Raw genomic sequence first — 25,233 nt, forward strand, 5'->3', positions numbered from 1 at the left:
ACATGCACGACTTTCAGTTTGTTTTTTATCTTTCCTTTCTAAAGAGGGGCGAATGATTCCAGAGGGACATTCAGACTCATCAATCTAAAATAATCTGATAACGCCATTGCTAAAAAGATAAAAAAAAAAAAAAAAAGTCAAATAGACAAATAAAAGACACAACATGGAAACTTTAGACTAAGCAACACCATAAAAAATTAGGGGTGATTTTAGGTTCTCAGGAAGAGTAAACGGTTCCTGCTCTACATGTGGCACCAGTTTTGTAGCTCATGTATTAGAGTATTAACCCGGTGATAAGTTGTATTCGGTGGGGAACATTCGGGGTAAAGCGGTAAGGATGTAGTTACGATTATTGGAAGATATATGTCGTCATTAGTGACAACCAATAATGGTAAACCAACTCGAAAAAGCGTCCGTAAAATTTGCGATTGGGATGAATTCAACTTTACCATCTGGAACTCTTGGTATGTAAGCAGCAACTTTCTTTCAAGGCAATCATTATAGGAAATACGACCTCTGGAATATCGTATTACATAGATACATGTTCATTACGCAGACTGCTCTCGAATGTTGTAACATAGAAATTATATGAGGCAGACTTAACTGTATATAATGTATCCTTTATTTCAACCTTGATTGGATAGATAAGCTCTACAGTCACCAATTTTAAATATCAAGTGACAAAAAATCATCTTAATACAGGTAATTGAACTTAACGGATACGACTAACTTCTTTTTTTTTCTTCGTGAGAGGTTCCCGTATGACGTCAGCCTCGTATCAATAACGGAACATGTCGACAAGAAAAGCAGCACAGTTGGTCGCATAGGAATGCCGTTTATTTGTTGAAAAACAAGTCTCCCAAAAGTAACCAAAATATCATCAATCAAACATCAAGCATCGTGATAATGTAAGTGTATGACGTTTAATTTTAATCAGTTTATTTTTCACAAATATTTAAATTACCTCCCTCAGACAAGATTCTTTTATTTGCGTTGTCCATTCTTTTTTATAAAGCAAACCTAAAACAATTTCTTCGATTTGTCTGTTTGGTTTGAACGGGGAATAATTTTATATAGTCTAGAAAATCAAATGTGTTTGTACTGTTGCAAGATGAAATTGTGTAAGGGTGTATTTTCTTTAAAAACATTTGGATTGCGTATAGAGAAATTCGCTTCAGATGCAACTTTTTTTTGGGGGGCATAATTCAAATATTTTTTAAATATGGAGGCTATAATATATATATTTTGTTATCGGATTTTACTTTGTATCAGTTAATATAATTCAACGAAAGCACCAATTTTACACTATTAATTATATTATATTTAAACAGCAAGCTTTATACGTTTTTTCATACATCATGATTTTATTGTCATATTGGTTTGTGAACCTTTGTTGATATTACCAGTGTTTTATACCTTTTACTGCTAATTGGTTATATTAAATGCAATTTGAATCATTTTGAGTACTAGATTGTTTGTTGATGAATTAAATAATGTCTATCGAAATTCTTTTAAAAACGTTCATTATGAAATACAGACTGCTCTTCAAATAACACACCAAACATGACATCCAATCTTCCAAAAAAGAAATTTTACAGACAAAGAGCACATTCTAATCCTATGTCAGATCACAGTGTTGAATAGTTAGTTCATAGTTTTAGCTTTTAATATCATGTGAAATTTAAACAGATATACAAATTAATGTATGCGTATATATATGTGACGAGATTGCTTCCCTTAGAAAACTAAGTAGATACCTGGTCAGCCGTAGGCGGTTGAGCTAAGGAAGTACTTCTTTAGCTCAGTCGGTTAACGCGCTGCCTTGTAACAAAGAGGTCCCGGGTTCGAGTCCCGGTGGAGACCAATCCGGGTCCATTCGCCCTGGTACCTGTTCGCCCTGATACCTATTCGCCCACGGTCCATTCCCCTCTATTTTTATTTTTTCTAATTGTTGTCTAGTCGCATTATTTTAAGTATTTGAACAAAATATGTTCAACTTTGTTGAAAAATTGACAGAATATTTATACTGGCGCAAAAATTTATCATGTTCCCTTTGATTTGCAGAGTAGAAAATTCTGAAATACAATGTATTCATCTTTATTGATATTTGTTAACAAAATGATTGTATTCAGTCAATCACGAATGTATGCAGTACTTATGTCTAGTCTTAGAGTATAAATAAATGAACTTGTAAATCAGTTTTATAATTTACTGTTCGTAAACATTGTTTGTAATAATTTTAAGCTGAATATTTTATCAAAACAAAATGTTTGTTTTTATTATCAATCCATCTAGTCCAAATAACTTACTTCAGGCGTCAAAGAAAAAAATTATAATAGCCTTTCAAGACGTCATAATTATTTTGACTACAATCCATCATGATTCAAAACACAAGTATCACAATAATCAGTGATCCGAATTATTTTGTCATTGAACAATTAATGATCCTCAACAAGCCGTAAACTTTTGAATATTTCAAATTTTTCATAAATTTCAAGAATATAAAGGATACACATACGATAGAAATATCTGAATTTTAATATTTTTATAGTAGGGCGAACGGACTCTATGGGCAAACGAACTCAGAGCGAACGGACCTAGGGCAAACATGTTATTAGGGCGAACAGTCCCGATACCGGTGGAGACAAGCAATTAACTTTTAATGAAATTCATGCTCTCTGGTTACATTGGCGCCCAACAATAAAAATCCATGGTTAGAAGAAATACCTAGCCAGGTTAAAACATAGATATAAAAAAGATGAAGATATCATCATTATATATGTTATAGAGTATAATGACTCTTGAGGTGGGGGACTGTGACGGGATTGCTTCCCTTAGAAAACTTAGTAAATACCTAGTCGGTTGAGCTAAGGAAGTACTTCTTTAGCTCATTCTGTTAACGCGCTGCCTTGTAACACAGAGGTCCCTGGTTCAAGTCCCGGTGGAAACAAGCAATTTTGTAATGAAATTCATGCTCTCCGGTTACAAATGTCTCATTTGAAGTAAAAAAGAGAGAGAAAAGAAAGAGAGATAAATTTGTTAATTTAAAATAAACTGTTCTCTTTGTTTTACGCCAAATTAGGGTAAAAGTAAAATGAGCAATATATTTTGTTTTCAATATTTTGAATCTGTATCTCACTCTGTATGAGTTAATTCTCAGCAGTAAAATTGTGGTATCCCGTCCTCAGTCACGTCTAACATGTAGTCATTACAGCTGAAAGGACATGCTGGATCAACTCCTGATAATCTGTTAACAACAATATGTTAGGCTGCTCAGATGATTCAAAGACGAAATAATTTATGAGGCCACTGTACAGTAAACCTGCGTAAGCAATATTCTGAAACCCATTGTGGATTCGTGAGTGTCATATGCTGCCCAGACATCTGAGGGCTAACTGTATCAGTTTAAGTAAAATTTGCAGTCGTATACTACTGAGTCAATGAATCATCTACCAGCAACACATTGGCGTGGTTAGTGGTCTTCCCAGCTATCAACCTGGCCCTGAAAGCAGACTTTGAGTGCGAGGGCTGGATAACAAGTAAAGGTCGTTAAAAACTCTTATCATCAATTGAGTGTCATAATGCACTAATGGGTGTACTTTCTTGATGAAAAATGGTAAAAAAATCTTACAAAATGACGTGAATGGTAATGTTATGTACATGACCATAAAATGTTCACTTTTGTAACCAAAAATAACAGTAACAGATAAGTATTTGAGACCTCTGACGAATCACAATTAGGATATTTTGTTGAATCACAAATAAAATTTCTTTCAATATATATTTATTGTATTTTAGATACCTTTTATCAGTTTGATTCACTTGTTGTCCAAATTGGGTTGACTCTAGTTAAAATATCAGTGCTGATGCGCATGTGTGCGACCTTTTCAAAATGAAGTCAAAAATCTTACATTGTATATAGAGATGACTATAGATCATAAGGGAAGTGAAAAAAAATTGTACTGAGTGTTAAAATAAAAATGATATCATGTTTCACAGAAAAAGTCCTAATACTGTACATGCTGTATGCTATTTGAAGATTCCAACAATTATTGGCAAAAAACAATTCCCCTTGACAGCCTCTTTCATTGGCTGTATTTGTCAAAAACCAGTTATTTTGTATCAATTTTCATATTTTAATTGTTGCAATAATTTGACACCACCTTGAAACTTGACTAAACCTGTACCAACCCAAAGTTGATGTCAAGTTAACTAGGGTAGGTTCAAATGGTAAAACTTGGGGGGGGGGGGGAGGGGTGATGATTGGTTGTCAGTCTAGTAAACTAGACAAACTCTACTAACTGAGGTGGATGAATCAAAGTAGGCCTAGATTTTAATTTGATTTTATTATTAATTTTATGACATAGAATAATTAAGTACACATACATTTGACATTCTTAAAAATTACACTGATCATGATGCTTCTTTTATAATTTGATTTATATTGTTAATTGTTGGTTCATAAATGTCCAGTGGTTTTTTAATTTTAGATGAATTTTGTAGTTCCAAGTAACTTATATATTGCACTTTGACATGTTTGATGTACAACTTGTTTTATTTTGTAGTCCTTTGAACCCTGAGAGTATGGACTGGTCAGACATTTACCCACAATTCTCTAGTAAAAATGGAGGTGATGAAAATAAATTGGTGGAATTTGCAGACATAGGTTGTGGATATGGTGGATTATTAGGTAATTAGATATAAATAAATTATAAACCAGTGCCAGAACTTTTCACAATAGGCACTGACTGCCTAAGAGGAGGCCTGCTCCAGTCATGCTCCAGTATTTCCCTATATAATTTTCCCCAGGAAAGGTAGGCAAGGGCCCCTTGACACACACTCCGCCCTAAATCCGCCTCTATAACCTATAGTTGAGTATAAAAACCAAGAGATGTGGTACATGTATGATTGCAATAACATTAATGGTACCTATTTTTCTGCACCAGATGCACAATTCAACAAGCAATGTCTCTTCAAAATATCTTAAAATCCAATGTTTATTTAAAGAATGAAGAGCTTTAAACCAAAAAGGTACAAAAAGTAAAGCCAAAGCTGAGCAAGGAATCAGAGCTTTGCATGAGGGAGATACAGCATACATTCCTTGATTTTAAATAATTGCAAAAGTTTGTAACCACAAATTTTAATAACACAAAATCTATATTTTTCATGTAAGAACCTAAGAAGCCCGATACCGAAAGTGTTGATCCCAAAATCCTGAGCTTAAAAACACTTGATCCCGGAGTTCCGATAAAGGTCCTTTCCCCCTCAGCAGAGGAATTAATCAAGTGGTAGTAATAACATAAACAGTACCATTTTTTCTGCAAATGACAGAGTGTCAACCTGAAACTAAGGGATAAAGATAATGAAGATGTTAACATCTATCGGTCACCGTACATATTTTGTCAATGAGCATATATATAGCAAACTATCAAACCCTCTGGTATAAGGGACGACATCAAAAGTTCAATGTAGGATAAAAAAACCTTATTCCTTTAGTTTTTTCATTTACCCCCTACCCCCCCCCCCCCCCCCCCTCTTAACTTAATTTGGGAAAAATTGATATAGCAATTATGATATATGTAAAAAGGATGTCAATTAAACAAAACTTGCAGCAATTTTGACCTGCACCCCAAAATTATTTGAATTAAGTTTTTTATCCTTCATTGATTTTTTGACGTGGTCCAAAATTATTTGAATTAAGTTTTTTATCCTTCATTGATTTTTTGATGTGCTCCAAAATTATTTGAATTAAGTTTTTTATCCTTCATTGATTTTTTGATGTGGTCCAAAATTATTTGAATTAAGTTTTTTATCCTTCATTGATTTTTTGATGTGGTCCAAAATTATTTGAATTAAGTTTTTTATCCTTCATTGATTTTTTGATGTGGTCCAAAATTATTTGAATTAAGTTTTTTATCCTTCATTGATTTTTTGATGTCATCCCAACCCATGCTTAAATGTACCTTTTGCAAAATAATTGAAACGAGAAAACCAACTGTCCAATTAATGCCATAAACAATAAATGATAAACAGACATGACAGATAGCCATCAAAGACAACCACTGAACTACAGCAGGGGTTAAAATATTTTGTTACAGCTAACTAGCCCAGGACTTTTTGGCAGCAGGATTTTACTAGCCCTGTTGGAAGAACTGCTAGTCCATCAAAACTGACCTGCTAGCCCTAGTATGCCTTAAAAATCAAGAGTTTGCTGCATAATACAAAGTGAGTGTCCTTTGTTTTGAAGAAGACATTATACACTGTATTTAATAGTTTTTGTTGATCTGTTATTAATTCTTTTTGTGCTTAACCTAACTTAGTTGTTTTCCAATTCAAAGCAGACTTTTTATTGGCGTGCTTGGGGCAACTAACGGCAATATTCACAGAGCATTGTCTGTTTTTTTCATCAGCAACAGCCAACCTTGCCAGGGGAATCATTGTGTCCCAGTTCTGCCAACTTTTCAGAAAGTGAATGCGTGAGTTTTTGGCCAAATTGTAAAGATCAAAGAGAAAAAACAATAGATCAGAGAAAAATGCTGCCAAATAAGCATGAACATATATAAGTCTCGCACCATTTTTTTTTTCTGCGGCTTTTCCCTAGGCCTGCAGTATTTAGCATTTTTGGAGGATGAATTTTCAGCCTCGTTACTCCCTTCATCTACCGTTTTTCGTTTTGAAACTGACGAAGTTCCTGGGGTTCCCGTACTAAAATATTAAGAAATATTTTGTTGCATTGTTTCGTGCTCAAGAGCTGTGCAACAAGACAGGTCAATACCAATCAATACATTATACCCCCAAATACCGTTAATTGAAAATCTCGGCACGATAAGCAATGTACAATACCCCAAGCAATGGTATGAGAAATCGATATCTAAAGTACGAAAATTGCAATCGACACATGATACCAAGCCACCCAGACATGCCAGAGTTATTTGTTCTATTTTTAAAATATGTACAACAGGACCTGTACAAAACAGTTCAAATTATTGGAATCCCGGATGACTTAATTGAATCGAAATGGCTAACATAGAATAGTGATGAAGGGATTTTTCATTCTATTTGGGAAACGTCAATAATTTTTTGTTACTAGTCCGTCGGGCATATCGGATTACACATTTTAATTGCCCGAGGCGTAAATGATCTAGTCCCGGGCGTTGGGCTAGTGGACTTTTTAACCCCTGTACAGGCTCATGACTAAGGTAAAATACACTGGGCTAACACTAAGGTACAAGAGAGAGAAAAGATACCAAAGGGACATTCCCTCATAAGGGAGCTACCATTTGATTTTTATGGGGGGGCTAGGATGAAAAATTTTGTCCTGCATTTTTTTTTAGCTGTAATCTTTGTCCTGCCTTGTTATTTTTCACTCTAATCGGTCCTGCCCTTTTTTTTTTTAGTTTATCCTGACTTTTTTTTACCTAAATTGTCGTCCTGACTTTTTTTTTTTTGCAAGTGTCACATCCTGTCTTTTTTTTTTAACTCAAAACTCCTGTCCTGCCTATTTTTTCAAATTTCATCCTAGCCCCCCCCCCCCCCCCCCTAAAAATCAAATGGTAGCTCCCTAAGTAAAAAATGAACTGACAATGACATGACAAAAAACATAAAAATTTACCAAAGAACAAACAGCAGTTTGCAACATAGAAAACAAAAGACTTATCAATCTGAACCAAACCAAAAATCAGGTGTGATTTCATTCAAGTTGAGATTTCGTTCAAACTGACTAGATTTTCTTTCAATTAGCCTCCATAATTTTAACATTAATATTTTTTTATATACTTATTTACATATATATCATGCATATATGTATAACATATATATCATAAAATTGAGAATGGAAATGGGGAATGTGTCAAAGAGACAACAACCCGACCAAATAAAAAACAACAGCAGAGGGTCACCAACAGGTCTTCAATATAGCGAGAAATTCCCGCATATCATGTATGTATGTATATGTTAGTTGATTTTTCATTCAGCATGTTCAGTAACTATTTATCTGGATGGAAAATTGATTTTATAGTTTTTAATCAATGCAAAATTAAGTCAATAAGGAATGACTAAAATATGCAGAATTTCGAAAGATACTTAATCATGTTAATGAGGAGAATGAAATAACAAACGAAAGAATGGTCAAACATTAACCATGTTAATTTCTAAAAACAATTTGTCCCCTTTCTTATGCAGGAGAACAAGTAAGCTTTCATTCCATAATCTCGGAAATTGACCAGATTCGAATATGCTATTAAAGATACTTAATCATGTTAATGAGGAGAATGAAATAACAAACAAAAGAATGGTCAAACATTAACCATGTTAAGTTTTAAATACATTTTGTTCTGTCAAGTTTTGGTAAAAACTGTCATTAAAAACATTATTTATTTTAAACAGGTTGAATTATTTTGTTTTTCAGTCGATTTATCTCCCATGTGTCCTGACACTCTGATGGTTGGCATGGAGATCAGAGTTAAAGTTTCAGATTATGTTAAAGACCGCATCCAAGCTTTAAGAACACAAAACCCTGAGAAGTACCAGAATATAGCATGTATTAGAACAAATGCCATGAAATATTTACCTAATTTCTTTAGAAAAGGACAAGTAAGTTTCTTTAAAACTAGTTTCATTAAAACTTTATATACATTGCACCTTAAAATTATATATTAAATAAATATAATTAAATATACATTGCACCTTTGAATTATATATTAATTTATAATCAAATATACATTGCACCTTTGAATTATATATTAATTTATAATTAAATATACATTGCACCTTTGAATTATATATTAATTTATAATTAAATATACATTGTACCTTTGAATTATATATTAATTTATATTTATAATTAAACATACATTGCTCGTTAAAATTATATATCAAATAATTATAATTATACATACATTGCATTTTATAGGACTATTATATATAACATACCGTATAGCGGGTTATTTTCAAAGGGTGCGAAATTTCAAGATTTTCATTCACAGTTATTATTTTGGCAGATTAGAAACTTTTATCAATACCTTGTACACTTTTAAATTAGTGGAATTTATTTTGGCGATTTTATTCTATCCACGAAAATAAGGGAAAATTTACACTCCGCTATAAAGATCTATTATAAGGTACTCTTTATTTTATAGTTAAAGAAAATGTTTTTCTTGTTTCCTGATCCACATTTTAAAAGGACTAAACACAAGTGGAGAATTATAAGCCAGACCTTGTTAGCAGAGTATGCTTATGTTATAGCTGTTGGGGTTAGTGACTAATCACAGACCAATCACATTCAAGTATTTGTAAAAACAAAAAATCATTCAGTATTATAAATACAGTAATTATCAAAGAAATTGCAACTGTAAAGACACAAATCACAAGGGCATCTAGAGCATGTAGAGGGCAACATACAGTCTTTAACAATTTACAGGTGTATTTGTCTTTACAATAATACCGTTATTGACCGTGTATAGTACACAGTTATGTACAGTATGCATCCCCTTTTAAGCAATTTACAGGTGTATTTGTCTTTACAATAATACCGTCATTACCGTGTATAGTACACAGTTATGTACAGTATGAATCCCCTTTTAAGCAATTTATAGGTGTATTTGTCTTTACAATAATACCGTATTTGGCCATATATAGTACACAGTTATGTATAGTATGCATCCCTTTTAATCTAAAAATAATCTTGAAAAAAAAGTTTAGTAAAAAAAGAGGTAAAAAGAAAAGATAAAATAAAATAACAGTAATCTCTTATATGAAACATTTATTGATATTACAATTTATCTTACCTCCTATAGATTTATAGAGATATGATTAGTAAAAGGACTACAAATAGTGACTATGTATATTTGATATAGGGTGTCCTAAAAAAAATATACGGTTAGTAACCATACATGGTTAGTTACCATACATGGTTAGTTACCATATAGGTTTAGTAAGGAGTTACTTCCCTTTCAAAACAAAATAGATGCCACAACCCTTTATAAAAACAACACGGTGTTGAGGAATAATCTGAATGGATTCAACAGACGAAGAAATTGATGATGAAAGGTTGAAATAAGTTCATAAAACATAATTATAGATAACAAGTTGTTATTGTTGGCATTACGGAGTTACTTCCCTTTCAAACAAACAAAAAAGAAATCTGAAAAGATTCAACAGACGAAGAAATTGATACATGTAAGAATGATTGAAAACAAGAATGTGTCCACAGTACACGGATGCCCCACTCGCACTATCATTTTCTATGTTTAGTGGACCGTGAAATTGGAATAAATTCTCTAATTTGGCATTAAAATTAGAATGATCTTATCAAAGGGAACATGTATACTAAGTTTCAAGTTGATTGGACTTCTACTTTTATCAAAAACTACCTTGACCAAAAACTTTAACCTGAAATTTGCACTATCATTTTCTATGTTCAGTGAACCATAAAATTGGGGTCAAAACTATAATTTGGCATTTAAATTAGAAGGATCATATCATAGGGCACATGTAAACTAAGTTTCAAGTTGATTGGACTTCAACTTCATCAAAAACTACCTTGACCAAAAACTTTAACCTGAAATTTGCACTATCATTTTCTATGTTCAATGAACCGTAAAATTTGGGTCAAAACTATAATTTGACATTTAAATTAAAAAGATCATATCATAGGGCATATGTATACTAAGTTTCAAGTTGATTTGACTTCAACTTCATCAAAAACTACCTTGACCAAAAACTTTAACCTGAAGCGGGACAGACGGACGGACGAACGAACGGACGAACGAACGGACGAACGAACGGACGAACGAATGGACGAACGAACAGACGGACCAACGGACGCACAGACCAGAAAACATAATGCCCCTCTACTATCGTAGATGGGGCATAAAAATTCATAAAATAAATTAAAAGCTAAAAAGTTGTTATTGTTGGCACTTGTTTTCTGTAAAGACATATGGAACTGGAATCTTTATACTAAGTATTGAAGACTTGATCACTTTGATAGGCCACCAGTTTAAAAATACCACATTTGAAGATAGTTGGTAAGATAAATGTGTTACATGGTGTGCTAGTGACCTCCCCATACGGAATTAACTGACCCCATATATATTGTATCAAGTCACTGACACACCATGTAACTATATAATAATATAATCTCATATTTGTTTTACATTCTTCCTAAATTGTTACAATAAAAGAGGGACGAAAGATACCAAAGGGACAGTCAAACTCATAAATCTAAAACAAACTGACAACGCCATGGCTAAAAATGAAAAAGACAAACAGAAAAACAATAGTACACATGACACAACATAGAAAACTAAAGAATAAACAACACGAACCCCACCAAAAACTAGGGATGATATCAGGTGCTCCGGAAGGGTAAGCAGATCCTGCTCCAAAGGTGGCACCCGTCGTGTTGCTTATGTGATTACAAATCCGGTAAATAGTCAAATTCGGTAGGTCACATTCATGAAAGGGAAGGGGATTGTAGTTACTACGTAAGGAACATATCCGATATCATTTGTGAAATGGTTATACCATAACGGTCATCCAACTCGTGATGGCGTCCGTAAAATTTACGAGGGGATGATTTCAACTTCACCATTTGGAACTCTTGGTTTAATAGCTTCCTTGTGAGCAGTAACCCTCTATCAAGAAAATCATGAAAGGAAATGCAAGCACGGGAATATCGTATCAATTGGGAGATATATATACCCCGTATGCAGGTGCTGCTGGAATGTTGCTACTTAGAAATGGAAAGTTCACAATTGGAAAGCTGAAATCATCTCTTTTGTCGATTTCAGGTGGTGCTCTTGAATGGGAAGCAGATCCTGTTCTACACATGGCTCCCGTCGTGTTGCTTGTGTGGTTACAAAACCGGTAAATATTTTAATTCGGTAGGTCACATCCGACATAAGGAACATATCTATCCGATATCATATAACGAATATTTCATAACGGTCATCCAACTCGTGATGGCGTCCGTAATATTAACGAAGTTCAACATTTGGATCTCTTGGGTTTAAAAATGAAAAGGTCTGAATTGGGCAGCTAAAATCATCTGTTTTGTCGTAAAGTTTTGTTTTCAACCGACCCTCATTGTCAATTTCTAGATGTAATAAATGCTGCAAAGATTTCAGAATTTACAGCATTTTGATTTTTTTTTAAGTACATATGTTTTTGGACATTTTTACTTTTTTTTAGGGTATAGTGTATACTATAACAGATGTAAAAGATCTTCATGATTGGATGGTCAGCCATTTTGATGAGTTTCCATTGTTTGAAAGAATTCCTGATACTGAATTGGTAAGGTTAACATTAACTCAGTGATAAAATTACATCTTCAAATATAAAAATCTGATTTTTGTCAGCGAAGCCAATTATGTTTGATAGACTTTTTAAATGTTTAATGTGGGTCCAGTGGCAACTAGTTCATACATATTCAGGACAACACTAGTTAAAGAATAATCAATTTGAGATTAAAGAAAACAAGAGGTCAAGAAAGATAACTGCTGAAAAAGGCGGATCAGACATTCGAACAAAGTTACCTTCTCTTGCTATAAACTCATCATAGATACCAGGATTAATTTTAGTATTTACGCCAGACACATGTTTCGTCTACAAAAGATTCATCAGTGATGCTCCAATCCCAAAAATTTAAAAAGGCCAAATAAAGTACGAAATTGAAGAGCATTGAGAACCAAAATTGCTAAAAGTTTTGCCGAATACAACTATAAGATTGTAACATAAATATATAGCAGGAGAAGATAACTCTGACAGCATACATTATCATGATTATATTAGAAACAAAAAAATGTTAGGCTTCTGAGATAAATAGTAGAAATTTCTATGGAATAAGTAGTTTCTGGAACCAGGTTTTATACCAAAAAAAGATAGTATATTTGTGTAGTATAAGATAAAAAAAACATTTGCTCAACATGTGTTAGAATTTACAATGTCTATCTTTTGGTCACATAGTGATGGAGGATGACATATTCAACTAATAACCGTATTCCGGGAACTGGACTATTTAACCACAATTTTATGGAGGACTAACTAGACATAGTGTTATACAACAAGGAGTTTTATGGAATTATTTTTTCTTTAAAAATAAATTTCTATGAACGTTTTGCAGGAGTCTGACCAAGTTGTAGAAAAATTGTACATCAGCACAGAGGAAGGTCAAAAGGTCACAAGAAACAGAGGGGACAAATTCTTGGCAGTGTATAGACGAATTGTAGATCCTTATCAACAGACAGACAAAAATAACATGGATAATTCATAACATAGGGAGATAATACGACAGAAATATCAAATTATGAAAACTTGATCGGTGTTATTACAGAAATTGTGTCATTAGCATAAATTATTATGATTTACTGTAAACCAACACATTGTAGAGAGTGAATTATTTCAATTACTTTGTAAAAAGGCTGAGAAGTAAAACATGTGGAAATAAAACATTCAAGTGAAGGTCCAACTTTGATCTTTGTATATATGCATACATCATAAGAGTAATTTAAGAGAACATATTTAGAAATACAATCTAGCTAGAACTATTCTAGAGGCTCTCAAGAGTGTGTTGCTCACCTGTGTCTACTGTGATTTTGGAAATCATGTAATATAAGGTTAAAATCATAATAACTAGAATAACATACCCAAAAAATGATTGAGACCAAGTTTGGTTTAATTAGGCACAGCAGTTTAGTTATAGGCAGGTCATCACTTTGTAGTGTAATTAAAGACCCCTTATCATTATTTAAATTAGTTTTCAATTGAACATTTTAAATTTGTTCATAGACTTTTCTGGGCCAGAAGGAGTGAGGGAGTTTTTCTCATCACTTTACAACCAACAAAGTCTTTTATGGGTGAAACTACTCGGCAACACAACGTTTCCAAAATTGTCATTATAGTATCTACTACAACAATGTGTCCACTGATCCAATCTTACCATAAACATGGCCGACATGGCTAACAAGCAGACCATCTGGAATGTAAGTTTTGTCTATTTTTTTTCTTATAAACAGAGAAAATCTTGACAGGAACAGATATGTTTAAAATGATGAGATCTACCTATTGTCAGTTTCATAAAGACTGTTACACGACCTGTTACAAGAGTTATTACCCTTAAACAACTATTTTTACCAATTTCTTTTTTAAAATCTTTAAAATTTTAATAGATGAAAAGAAAAGTTTAACAACAACATTTATCAGCTTATATGCTCAACATGTTCACAAGGAAGCATAATAAAATACCACATTTTTAACTCACCTAGCCTGAAGGTCAAAGTGAGCTTTTCTCATAACTTTGCCTCCGTCGTCGTTAAATTTTACAAAAATCTTCTCTGAAACTACTGGGCCAAATCAAACCAAACTTGGCCACAATCATTATTGGGGTATTTAGTTTAAAAAATGTGTCCGGTAACCCAGCCAACTAAGCAAGATGGCTGCCATGGATAAAAATAGAACATAGGGGTAAAATGTAGATTTTGGCTTATATCTTTTAAACCAAAGCATTAAGAGCAAATCTGACAAAGAAAGATTTTTGATCAGGTCAAGATCAATCTACCCTAAATTATTCAGAAGAATCGGAGAACCTGTTATTGGGTTGCTGCCCCTGATTTGGTAATTTTGAGGATGTTTTGCCGTTTTTGGTTATTATCTTGAATATTATTCTCGATAGAGATAAACTCTTAACAGCAATAATGTTCAGCAAATTAAGATCTGCAAATAAGTCAACATGATCAAAATTGTTAGAGGACCCCTTAAGGAGTTATTGCCCTTTATAGTCAATCTTGAACAACTTTTCGTCATTTTTGTAACTTGTACAAAAATCTTCTTTTCTAAAACTATGGGCCAAATTTAACCAAACTTTGCCACGATCATTACTAGGGTATATATTTAAAATAAAGTGTCTAATGACACCGTCTACCAACCAAGATGGCCGACATCAGTAAATACAGTAACAGGTTTCTATGGATATGGTGCACCCCCTTTTTTATATGACCGCAAAAATTTTAATTTTTTGTCGTATATTGCCTTCACGTTGGCGTCGTCGTCGTCGTCTTGCGTCGTCGTCGTCCAAATACTTTTAGTTTTCGCACTCTAACTTTAGTAAAAGTGAATAGAAATCTATGAAATTTTAACACAAGGTTTATGAACACAAAAGGAAGTTTGGGATTGATTTTGGGAGTTTTGGTCCCAACATTTTAGGAATTAAGGGCCAAAAAGGGCCCAAATAAAATGTTCTTGGTTTTCGCACTATAACTTTAGTTTAAGTATATTGAAATCTATGAAATTTTGACACAAGGTTTATGACCACAAATGGAAGGTTGGGATTGATTTTGGGAGTTTTGGTTCCAAAAGTTTAGGAATTATGGGCAAAAAAGGGCCCAAATAAGCATTATTCTTGGTTTTCGTACAATAACTTTAGTATAAGTAAATAGAAATCAATGAAATTTAAACACAAGGGTTATGAACACAAAAGGAAGGTTGGGATAGATTTTAGGAGTTTTGGTCCCAACAGTTTAGGAATTAGGGGCCAAAAAGGGGCCTATTCTTGGTTTTCGCACCATAACTTTAGTATAAGTAAATAGAAATCTATGAAATTTAAACACAAGGTTAATGACCATAAAAGGAAGGTTGGGTTTGATTTTTGGAGGTTTGGTCCCAACAGTTTAGAAATAAGGGGCCCAAAGGGTCCAAAATTGAACTTTGTTTGATTTCATCAAAAATTTAATAATTTGGGTTCTTTGATATGCCGAATCTAACTGTGTATGTAGATTCTTAATTTTTGGTCCCGTTTTCAAATTGGTCTACATTAAAGTCCAAAGGGTCCAAAATTAAACTAAGTTTGATTTTAACAAAAATTGAATTCTTGGACTTTTTTGATATGCTGAATCTAAACATATACTTAGATGTTTGATTATGGGCCCAGTTTTCAAGTTGGTTCAAATCAGGATCCAAAATTATTATATTAAGTATTGTGCAATTGCACAGTATTCAACAATAGCAAGAAATCTTCAATTGCACAGTATTGTGCAATAGCAAGAAATTTTCAATTGCACAGTATTGCGCAATAGCAAGAAATCTTCAATTGCACAGTATTGTGCAATAGCAAATATTTTTAATTGCACAATATTGCGCAATAGCAAGAAATATCTAATTGCACAATATTGTGCAATATCAAGAAATTTTCAATTGGAGTTATCTTTCTTTGTCCAGAATAGTAGTTGGATCAACTTAAATCATTGTTTTATACAATATACAATGTATATTCACTTTTACTACCAACTGATTAATTAAAACAATCTTTACCATTCAGTGATAACAAGCACTTTATTTTACATTTTAATATTTTATGATGTATTTATATGAGTAGTATTGTTGCAAACTCCATTTTTGGAAAAAGGGAAAGGGGGATGTGAATTTTTTTTCAGATTTCATAAATAAAAAGAAAATTTCTTCAAACATTTTTTTGAGAGAATTAATATTCAACAGCATAGTGAGTTGCTCAAAGGCAAAAAAAATATTTTAAGTTCATTAGACCACATTCATTCTGTGTCAGAAACCTATGCTGTGTCAACTATTTAATCACAATCCAAATTTAGAGCTGAATCCAGCTTAAATGTTGTGTCCATACTTGCCCCAACTGTTCAGGGTTCAACCTCTGCGGTCGTATATAGCTGCACCCTGCGGAGCATCTGGTTAAATAAAGTTTTTCTGAATTATAAAATTGGTTGAAAAAATGAAAACTAGAGGCTCTAAAGAGCCTCTGTCCCTCACCTTGGTCTATGTGCATATTAAAGATTCATGACAAAATTATGTTTTGGTGTTGGTGATGCGTTTGTAGATCTTTCTTTATTGAACAATCTTGCTGCTTACAATTATCTTTATCGATAATGAAATTGGCCAAGAAGTGACATTAGAATATATTTTGTAAAAGTTTACAAAAATTTACAAAATTTATGAAAATTGTTAAAAATTTACTATAAAGGACCATTATTCTTAAGGGGTCAATTGATCACTTTGGTCAAGTTGACTTATTTGTAACTCTTACTTTGCAGTACATTATTGCAATTTAAAGGTTATCTCTATCTATAATAATATTGAAGATAATAATCAAAAGCTGCAAAGTTTTCCTAAAATTACTAATTCAGGGGCAGCAGCCCAAGTTGCCCGATTGGTCTGAAAATTTCAGGGCAGATATATCTTGACCTAATGAACAATTTTATTCCCTGCAGATTTTCTCTAAATGCTTTGGTTTCAGAGATATGAGCCAAAAACTGCATTTTACCCTATGTACTATTTTAAGCCATGGCGGCCATCTTAATTTACAGGCAGGGTCACCGGACACATTGTTTTAAACTAAATACCCTAAAGATGAATGTGGGCAAGTTTGGTAAAATTTCAGAGAAGATTTTTGTAAAAGATTTACAAAAAATTGTATAAAGGGCAATTACTCCTTAAGGGATCAACTTGTCATGTTGACTTATTTGTAGATCTTACTTTGCTGAACATTATTGCTGTTTAAAGTTTATCTCTATCTATAATAGTATTCAAGATAATAACCAAAAACTGCAAAATTTCCTTAAAATAACCAATTCAGCGGCAAGAACCTAACAACAGATTGTCCGATTCGTCTGAAAATTTCAGGGCAGATAGATCTTGACCTTAACAATTTTACCCCATAAATAAAGGCAACAGTAGTATACCGCTGTTTAAAACGCATAAATTCATGGACAAACAAGAATGTGTCTACAGTACACGGATGCCCCACTCGCACTATCATTTTCTATGTTAGGTGGACCGTGAAATTGGAATAAATTCTCAAATTTGGCATTAAAATTAGAATGATCTTATCAAAGGGAACATGTATACTAAGTTTCAAATTGATTGGACTTCTACTTTATCAAAAACTACCTTGACCAAAAACTTTAACCTGAAATTTGCACTATCATTTTCTATGTTCAGTGAACCGTAAAATTGGGGTCAAAACTATAATTTGGAATTTAAATTAGAAAGATCATATCATAGGGCACATGTATACAAAGTTTTAAGTTGATTGGACTTCAACATCATCAAAAACTACCTTGATCAAAAACTTTAACCTGAAGCGGGACAGACGGACGCCCGAACGGACGGACGAACGGACGCACAGACCAGAAAACATAATGCCCCTCTACTCTCGTTGGTGGGGCATAAACACTAAATTGGGGTAACAAATTAACACTGAGGGAAACGCATTAAATATAAGAGAACAACGACACAACATTAAAATGTAAAATGTCAGACTTGCTCTAAATGCTTTGGTTTCAAAGATATAAGCCAACATATACATTTTACCCCTGTGTTCTATTTTTAGCCATGGCGGCCATCTTGTTTGGATGACCAGGTCATCGAACATTTTTTTTAAACCAGATACCCCAAGAATGATTGTGGTCAAATTTGGCCCAGTAGTTTCAGAGGAGAAGGTTTGTGTAAAAGTTTACAGACGCCGTACGATGGACGCCATTTTCATTTGAAATTAACAAAATTGTGGCACAAATGCACAATAAATGTAAGATTTGGTCTTATTAAGTTCAAGATTTTTTATTGTTTGCCTGTATATAAACTGACAGGTATGCTAACCTTGCAAGGTATGCACATACTAAATAAAATCACCTTAGTATGTATAATTAGAGAGAAAGTAACATTCAAAAAATCTTCAACTATTTTTCAAGTAGTCGCTGAACCATGAAAATGAGGTCTTTTGTATCTATGTTCGCTATAGATAGTAGATATTGTTGGTTTGTGGCAGACAGAAACTTTATAACATAAGACATCTATATACAAAGCTTTAATCATCCAGGTTTTCCACCTTCTAAAATATTATCTGAAACTGACACTATCAAGATACTTGATTTTTTGATTGACAACATATTTGTTACATTTGCAGGACATGTTTTTCAACAGACTGTCGGAATTCCAATGGGAACTAATTTTGCCCTCTTCTTGCCGACTTGTTTCTTTATTATTATGAGGCTGACTTCATACAGGAACTTCTTAGGAAAAATGATAAGGAGTTAGTAATATCCCTTAACTTTATGTTCCGCTACATGTATATAGATGATGTTCTCTCACTAAAAAATACAAAAATTGGTGACTATTTTGACCGAATCTATCCCATCGAACTAGAGATAGATGATGCTACGGATACAGGTAAGTCTGCATCATATCTTGACTTACATCTAGAAATTGACAATTAGGGTCGGTTGAAAACAAAACTTTACGACAAAAGACATGACTTCAGCTTTCCATTTCCATTTCTATGTAGCAATATCCCAGCAGCGCCTACACAGGGTTTGACACTAACATTAGAGGTGATGTAGTCCACAGGGCTACCAAAAAATTTTTTTTGGTAGTCCTGGTAGTCCACCTCTATCACCGGTGAGGGCCGCAACGCGGCCGAACTAGCTAGGGGGGTTTGGGGCACGTCCCCCAAAGAAAATTTTTCGAAATAAGATGCAATTTCCTGCCATCTGAGCACCTCAAAAGCACACAAATGTTCATTTGAGTTTTGAAAATATTTTGTTTTTTTTTCAGATAAATTAAAGTTGACATTCAGTGAATAAATTTTACTACTACTGAACTTTTACCGTCAGAAAATTTTGAAAAATGAAATGCAAAATCTGCAATCTGAGACAATTTCTAAGGCCTTGTTAGGTGGAGTTATTTGACCTTTTATTCCAGGATTATTTAGAAAAAAAGGATAAAAATAAGTCAAAGTTTTCATTAATTCTTCAAACAGTTTATAAGATTTTTCTTGTAGTGATACAATGTCTTTGTTTGTGAATTAGATGTCAACTTCATCATCATTGTTGAAAGCAATTCAGTGGATATGTTGCTATTATTTTATAATGGTTATATTCTCCCACTTACAGATTATTGTTGTATTATTTGGAGTGGCTGTGCTAAAAATGAGCTAGTCGGAATAATAAAATTGCAGAAAAGGGCTGCAAGACTTATTTTAGATGCTGATCCACTTTCATCATCAGCTCCACTGTTTAAACAGCTTGGATGGAATGATGACAGTAGAGAACAGAATCTCATACCACAAATCAGTTTTGATGCATAAATGCCTTAAGAATGAAGCCCCTGTATATCTCCCTGAAAAGTTTAAAGAAATGCCAGAAATAAACCAGTATTGTTTGAGAAATGCCTCTTGCAAAAATTTACAAGTTCAAAAAGCCAAAACAGAGCTTTATAAGTAATCTTTTATCTATTCAGGATCTATTTTATGGAATAACTTACCAATATCCCTGAAAAAATCAACCTCAAGTACAAGCTCATTCAAAAAAGATTTAAAAAAATTACTTGATGGAACATTAAGAAGCTGTGCATTTTTTATATGCATAATAATTTTCACACATTTACTCAAACTTATGATATTGTTGATGCCAATACTATACATGTCATATATGAATTTGTAACTTTTACCTGTTTTGAAAATTGTATATTTCATAACAATTTTTTATTTCATTATTCATGTATGTGCGTCTGTTTGATATTTTGTAATTGTTTGTTATATTTCATTGTATTTCATGAGGGCCTCAGGGAAGATTATCTTTACAGCTAACTGTGTAACCCTCTTTAAATAAAGAATTATTATTATTATCATTATTATTAAAACAAAATGCCTTTAATACCATTTTGAATGACATGCATATATGTTTTTTTTAATAAGAAAGCCACCAACAAATATTGTTGGCTTTTTTTCGAGCTACCTCTTCCTGTTTCTTTTTTAAGGGGTAATAATTTTTTTTTCCAAATTTGGGAAGTTTTTTTTTTTTACTCTGACACCTACGTTTTTTTTTGCTGACCTTTGCTGTCTAATCTGCAGTTTCTTCACATTTTGGTTATCAGACATTTTCATTTTACATTGAAAATCCCATGTGTTACAAACACTGAAGATTCTGGTCAGAAATCTGGATCTTAAAAGTGCTTTCATAATAACAATATAAAATTTATGTTCTTCCAAATGCCATCACTGTCTTTGAAAAATGTAAACATAATTGGGAGGAATTTTATGCCAATTTTTAGCATTGAAATAGCCAGACCATATACAAATTTCCAGGTGGTCCACAGGACTACTGATTAACCATGTTTTGGTAATCCTCCTAGATTTTAGGGGGCACCGGACTACCGGACTATATATCTCCAAATTGATAAGATATTCACGGGCTTGTGTTTCCTATCATGATTTCCTTGGTTGAGGATTGCTGCTCACAAGGAAGCTTTTAAACAAAGAGTTCCAAATGGTGGAGTTAAAATCATCCCTTCATAAATTTTATGGATGCTATCACGAGTTGGTTGACCATTATGGAATAACCGTTTCACAGATGATATCGAATATGTTCCTTATGTTTGAACTTCAATACCCTTCCCTTTTCACGTAAGTGAACTACAAAATTGGACTATTTACCGGATTTGTAATAACAAAAGCAACACGATGGGTGCCACATTTGACGCAGGATCTGCTTACCCTTCCGGAGCACCTGCTATCACCCCCAGATTTTGGTGGAGTTCTTGATGCTTAGTCTTTAGTTTTTTATGTTGAATATATAAACATGTTCACATAAAACCAATAGACATAGATAATAATGGAGTTAAAGAATAAGTGGAAGAAAATGAAATAAATAAGAAAACACTGTTTGATGTTGTGGGAGGCAGGAGGTCTCACAATATAAAAAAGACGATGTGGTATGATTGCCAACAACTATCCACAAAAGACCAAAATGACACAAACATTAACAACTATAGGTCACCGTACGGCCTTAAACAATGAGCAAAGCCCATACCGCATAGGCAGCTATAAAAGGCCCCGATAAGACAATGTAAAACAATTCAAAGGAGAAAACTAACGGCCTTATTTATTTTTAACAAATTAACGAAAAACAAATATGTAACACATAAACAAACGACAACCACTGAATTACAAGCTTGGGACAGACACATACATAAATAATGTGACGGGTTTAAACATGTAAGCGGGATCCCAACCCTACCCTAACCTGGGACAGTGGTATAACAGTACAACATAAGAACGAACTATAAAAATCAGTTGCAAAAGGCTTAACTCATCTAATGGACAAAAAATACAAGTGGCACAAACTTGTTTAACCCCACCACATTCTTTATTTGTCTGTCCCAAGTCACGAGCCTGTAGTTCAGTGTTTGTTGTTGTTTCATGTCTGTCTTATTTGTTTTTCGTAAATTGTTTTGTTATGAATTGTGCTGTTGGTTTCTTCAATTGAATTGTTTCCTTTTTGTCATGTCAGGGTCTTTTATAGCTGACTATACGTTCTTGGTTTTTTATCATTTTCGAAGGTCGTAGAGTTGCCTGTAATTACTTACATCTACTTTATTTAACTTTTGGCGGATAGTTGTTTAATAGGCAATCAAATCAAGTTTCCTGATTGTTATAATCATATGATATTGGCGATGAAAGGAACTAGAGGCTCTAAAGAGCCTGTGTCGCTCACCTTGGTCTATGTGAATATCAAACAATGGACACAGATGGATGCATGACAAAATTGTGTTTTGGTGATGGTGATGTGTTTGTAGATCTTACTTTACTAAACATTCTTGCTGCTTACAATTATCTCTATCTATAACAGTACTTTGTGTGAAAAATGTTATTGAAAATCTTCAAATTTTAAGAAAATTGTTAAAAATTGACTATGAAGGGCAATAACTCCTTAGGGGGTCAATTGACTATTTTGGTCATACTGACTTTTTAGTTCTTACTTTGCTGTACATTATTGCTGTTTACAGTTTATCTCTATCTATAATAATATTCAAGATAATAACAAAAAAACAGCAAAATTTCCTCAAAATTACCAATTCAGGGGCAACCTAACAACCGATTATTCGATTAATCTGAAAATTCCAGGGCAGATAGATCGTGACCTGATGAACAATTTTACTTCCTGTCAGATTTGCTCTTAATGCTTTGGTTTTTGAGTTATAAGCCAAAAAACTGCATTTTACCCCCATGTTCTATTTTTAGCCATGACGGCCATCTTGGTTTGATGGCCGAGTTACCAGACACATTTTTTAACTAGATACCCCAATGATGATTATGGCTAAGTTTAATTAAATTTGGCCCAGTAGTTTCAGAGGAGAAGATTTTTCTACAAGATTACTAAGATTTACGAAAAATGGTTAAAAATTGACTATAAAGGGCAATAACTCCTAAAGTGGTCAACTGACCATTTTGGTCATGTTGACTTATTTGTAGATCTTACTTTGCTGAACATTATTGCTGTTTACAGCTTATCTCTATCTATAATAATATTCAAGATAATAACCAAAAACAGCACAATTTCCTTAAAATTACCATTTCAGGGGCAGCAACCCAACAATGAAATGTCCGATTCATCTGAAAATTTCAGGGCAGATAGATCTTGACCTGATGGACAATTTTACCGCTGTCAGATTTGCTCTAAATGCTTTGGTTTTTGAGTTATAAGCCAAAACTGCATTTTACCCCTTTGTTCTATTTTTAGCCATGGCGGCCGTCTTGGTTGGTTGGCCGGGTCACGGGACACATTTTTTAAACTAGATACCCCAATGATGATTGTGGACAAGTTTGGTTTAATTTGACCCAGCAGTTTCAGAGGAGAAGATTTTTGTAAAAGTTAACAAGGACGCCGGACGACGCCGGACGCCGGACGCAAAGTGATGGGAAAAGCTCACATGCTCACATGGCCCTTCGGGCCAGGTGAGCTAAAAAGTTAAATTTATCAAAAATGACAATGAATATTGAAATTTTTTTTTACGCACTTGATTCCCCTAAATAAAACTAACGTACAACATAAAAAAAAAATCTTATAAAACTTTCTGGGCTTAGTATTGAACCTCATTGTGTTCATCGTTTACAAAAAAAAATGAAATAACAAAAATACCGAAACGTTTCCTTATAAAGCTCATCAAATGGCAAAATCAAAAGTTCAAAGACACCAAAACAAATGGATCACAACTGTCATATTTTTGACTCAGTTCAGGTATTTTATTATGAAGAAATGGTGGAATAAACCTGGTTTTATAGCTAGCTAAACCTCTCAATGGTATGATAGTCACATACAGGAGCTTTTATATGGACAACTATGTTTTGAACAAAACAAACAGACATGATAGATAAGAAGGTCAAAATAGGGCAGTACATTGTGTTATAATCTTAATCACTATAAAATAAAAAGAAAAATATGTCAACAAAGAAAAACAATATGGCATATAGACCAAAGCACATAAGCAAAAATGAAAGACATGCATACAAAAATGACAATTATAGCACAATAACACAATGTGCGATGTTTTAGTACCGAGCCACACCAAAAGGATATAACCAAAACAGCATAAGCATGATACATTAAAAGTAATTTACAAAGACAAATACAAGAACACTATCACACATATTTAGGATGATAAGCAAAATCAGTAACTAAAATCTATACTCCAAGACCACCATGTATTATTTGTGGAGTTGATAAGGAATATGTATCAAGAATGTCTTGGTATCTTAAAATTGATTTTAGAAAAAGACTCATTAATCAATGACAATCGACAAAAATGTGTAAAGGAAAATCAAGTAGGATGTTGTATAGCATTACGCTAAAACACAAACAAACAACACATGGTGCAGATAGCATGACTTGGTAGATGCCCTACATTTGATCGGGTGTAGGTCCATAAATGTTTGTTTGACATTTAATATATTCTCAAAACACTTTCAAATATTTGATTTTATTACATATGGTGTAGACTTCTCCTGTTTTCATTGGATATTACGATCACGTGCTACAAAGGTTGTTTTATAAATCTGTTTCTATTTTAAAGTGTATTGATGGTGTTCAAAATTACTATACGTTATGACATCACATATAACAACAATGCCAGAAGCACAACTGCAGATAAAAAGAAAATTTGCAAGTTTGTCAGAGGACAATATCTATGGTATGATGTTAAATGCTAACGCTAAAATATATATTCAATCAATTCAATTGAAATACAAGAGTGCACACACTGAAATGTCTCGCCTTCTTTACTAATCATTGATATTATGTTGATACTCCTAAATATAAAGCTTTATTACGACTGTCACATAAACTTAACATGAACCATGAAAATGAGGTCAAGGTCAGTTGAACCATATGCCAGGCAGACATGTACAGCTAACAATGCTTCCATACAACAAATATAGTT

At 33.2% G+C, this 25,233-nt stretch overlaps 1 protein-coding gene and 1 long non-coding RNA gene across 2 annotated transcripts in view; both read left to right on the plus strand.

Moving 5' to 3' along the window:
- LOC143084046 (uncharacterized) overlaps nucleotides 1–25,233 on the plus strand; it is a 242,736-nt gene that overhangs the window by 21,328 nt on the left and 196,175 nt on the right. The window lies entirely within an intron of this gene.
- LOC143084041 (tRNA (guanine-N(7)-)-methyltransferase-like) lies at nucleotides 1,540–13,468 on the plus strand. Its single transcript, XM_076260461.1, has 6 exons — nucleotides 1,540–1,643; nucleotides 4,566–4,690; nucleotides 8,408–8,592; nucleotides 9,138–9,251; nucleotides 12,193–12,294; nucleotides 13,124–13,468. Exons 1-6 carry the CDS (start codon nucleotides 1,564–1,566, stop codon nucleotides 13,271–13,273), a joined length of 756 nt encoding a protein of 251 aa, XP_076116576.1. The 5' UTR covers nucleotides 1,540–1,563; the 3' UTR covers nucleotides 13,274–13,468.

Source organism: Mytilus galloprovincialis, chromosome 7, assembly GCF_965363235.1.
Source record: "Mytilus galloprovincialis chromosome 7, xbMytGall1.hap1.1, whole genome shotgun sequence".
NCBI lineage: Eukaryota > Metazoa > Mollusca > Bivalvia > Mytilida > Mytilidae > Mytilus > Mytilus galloprovincialis.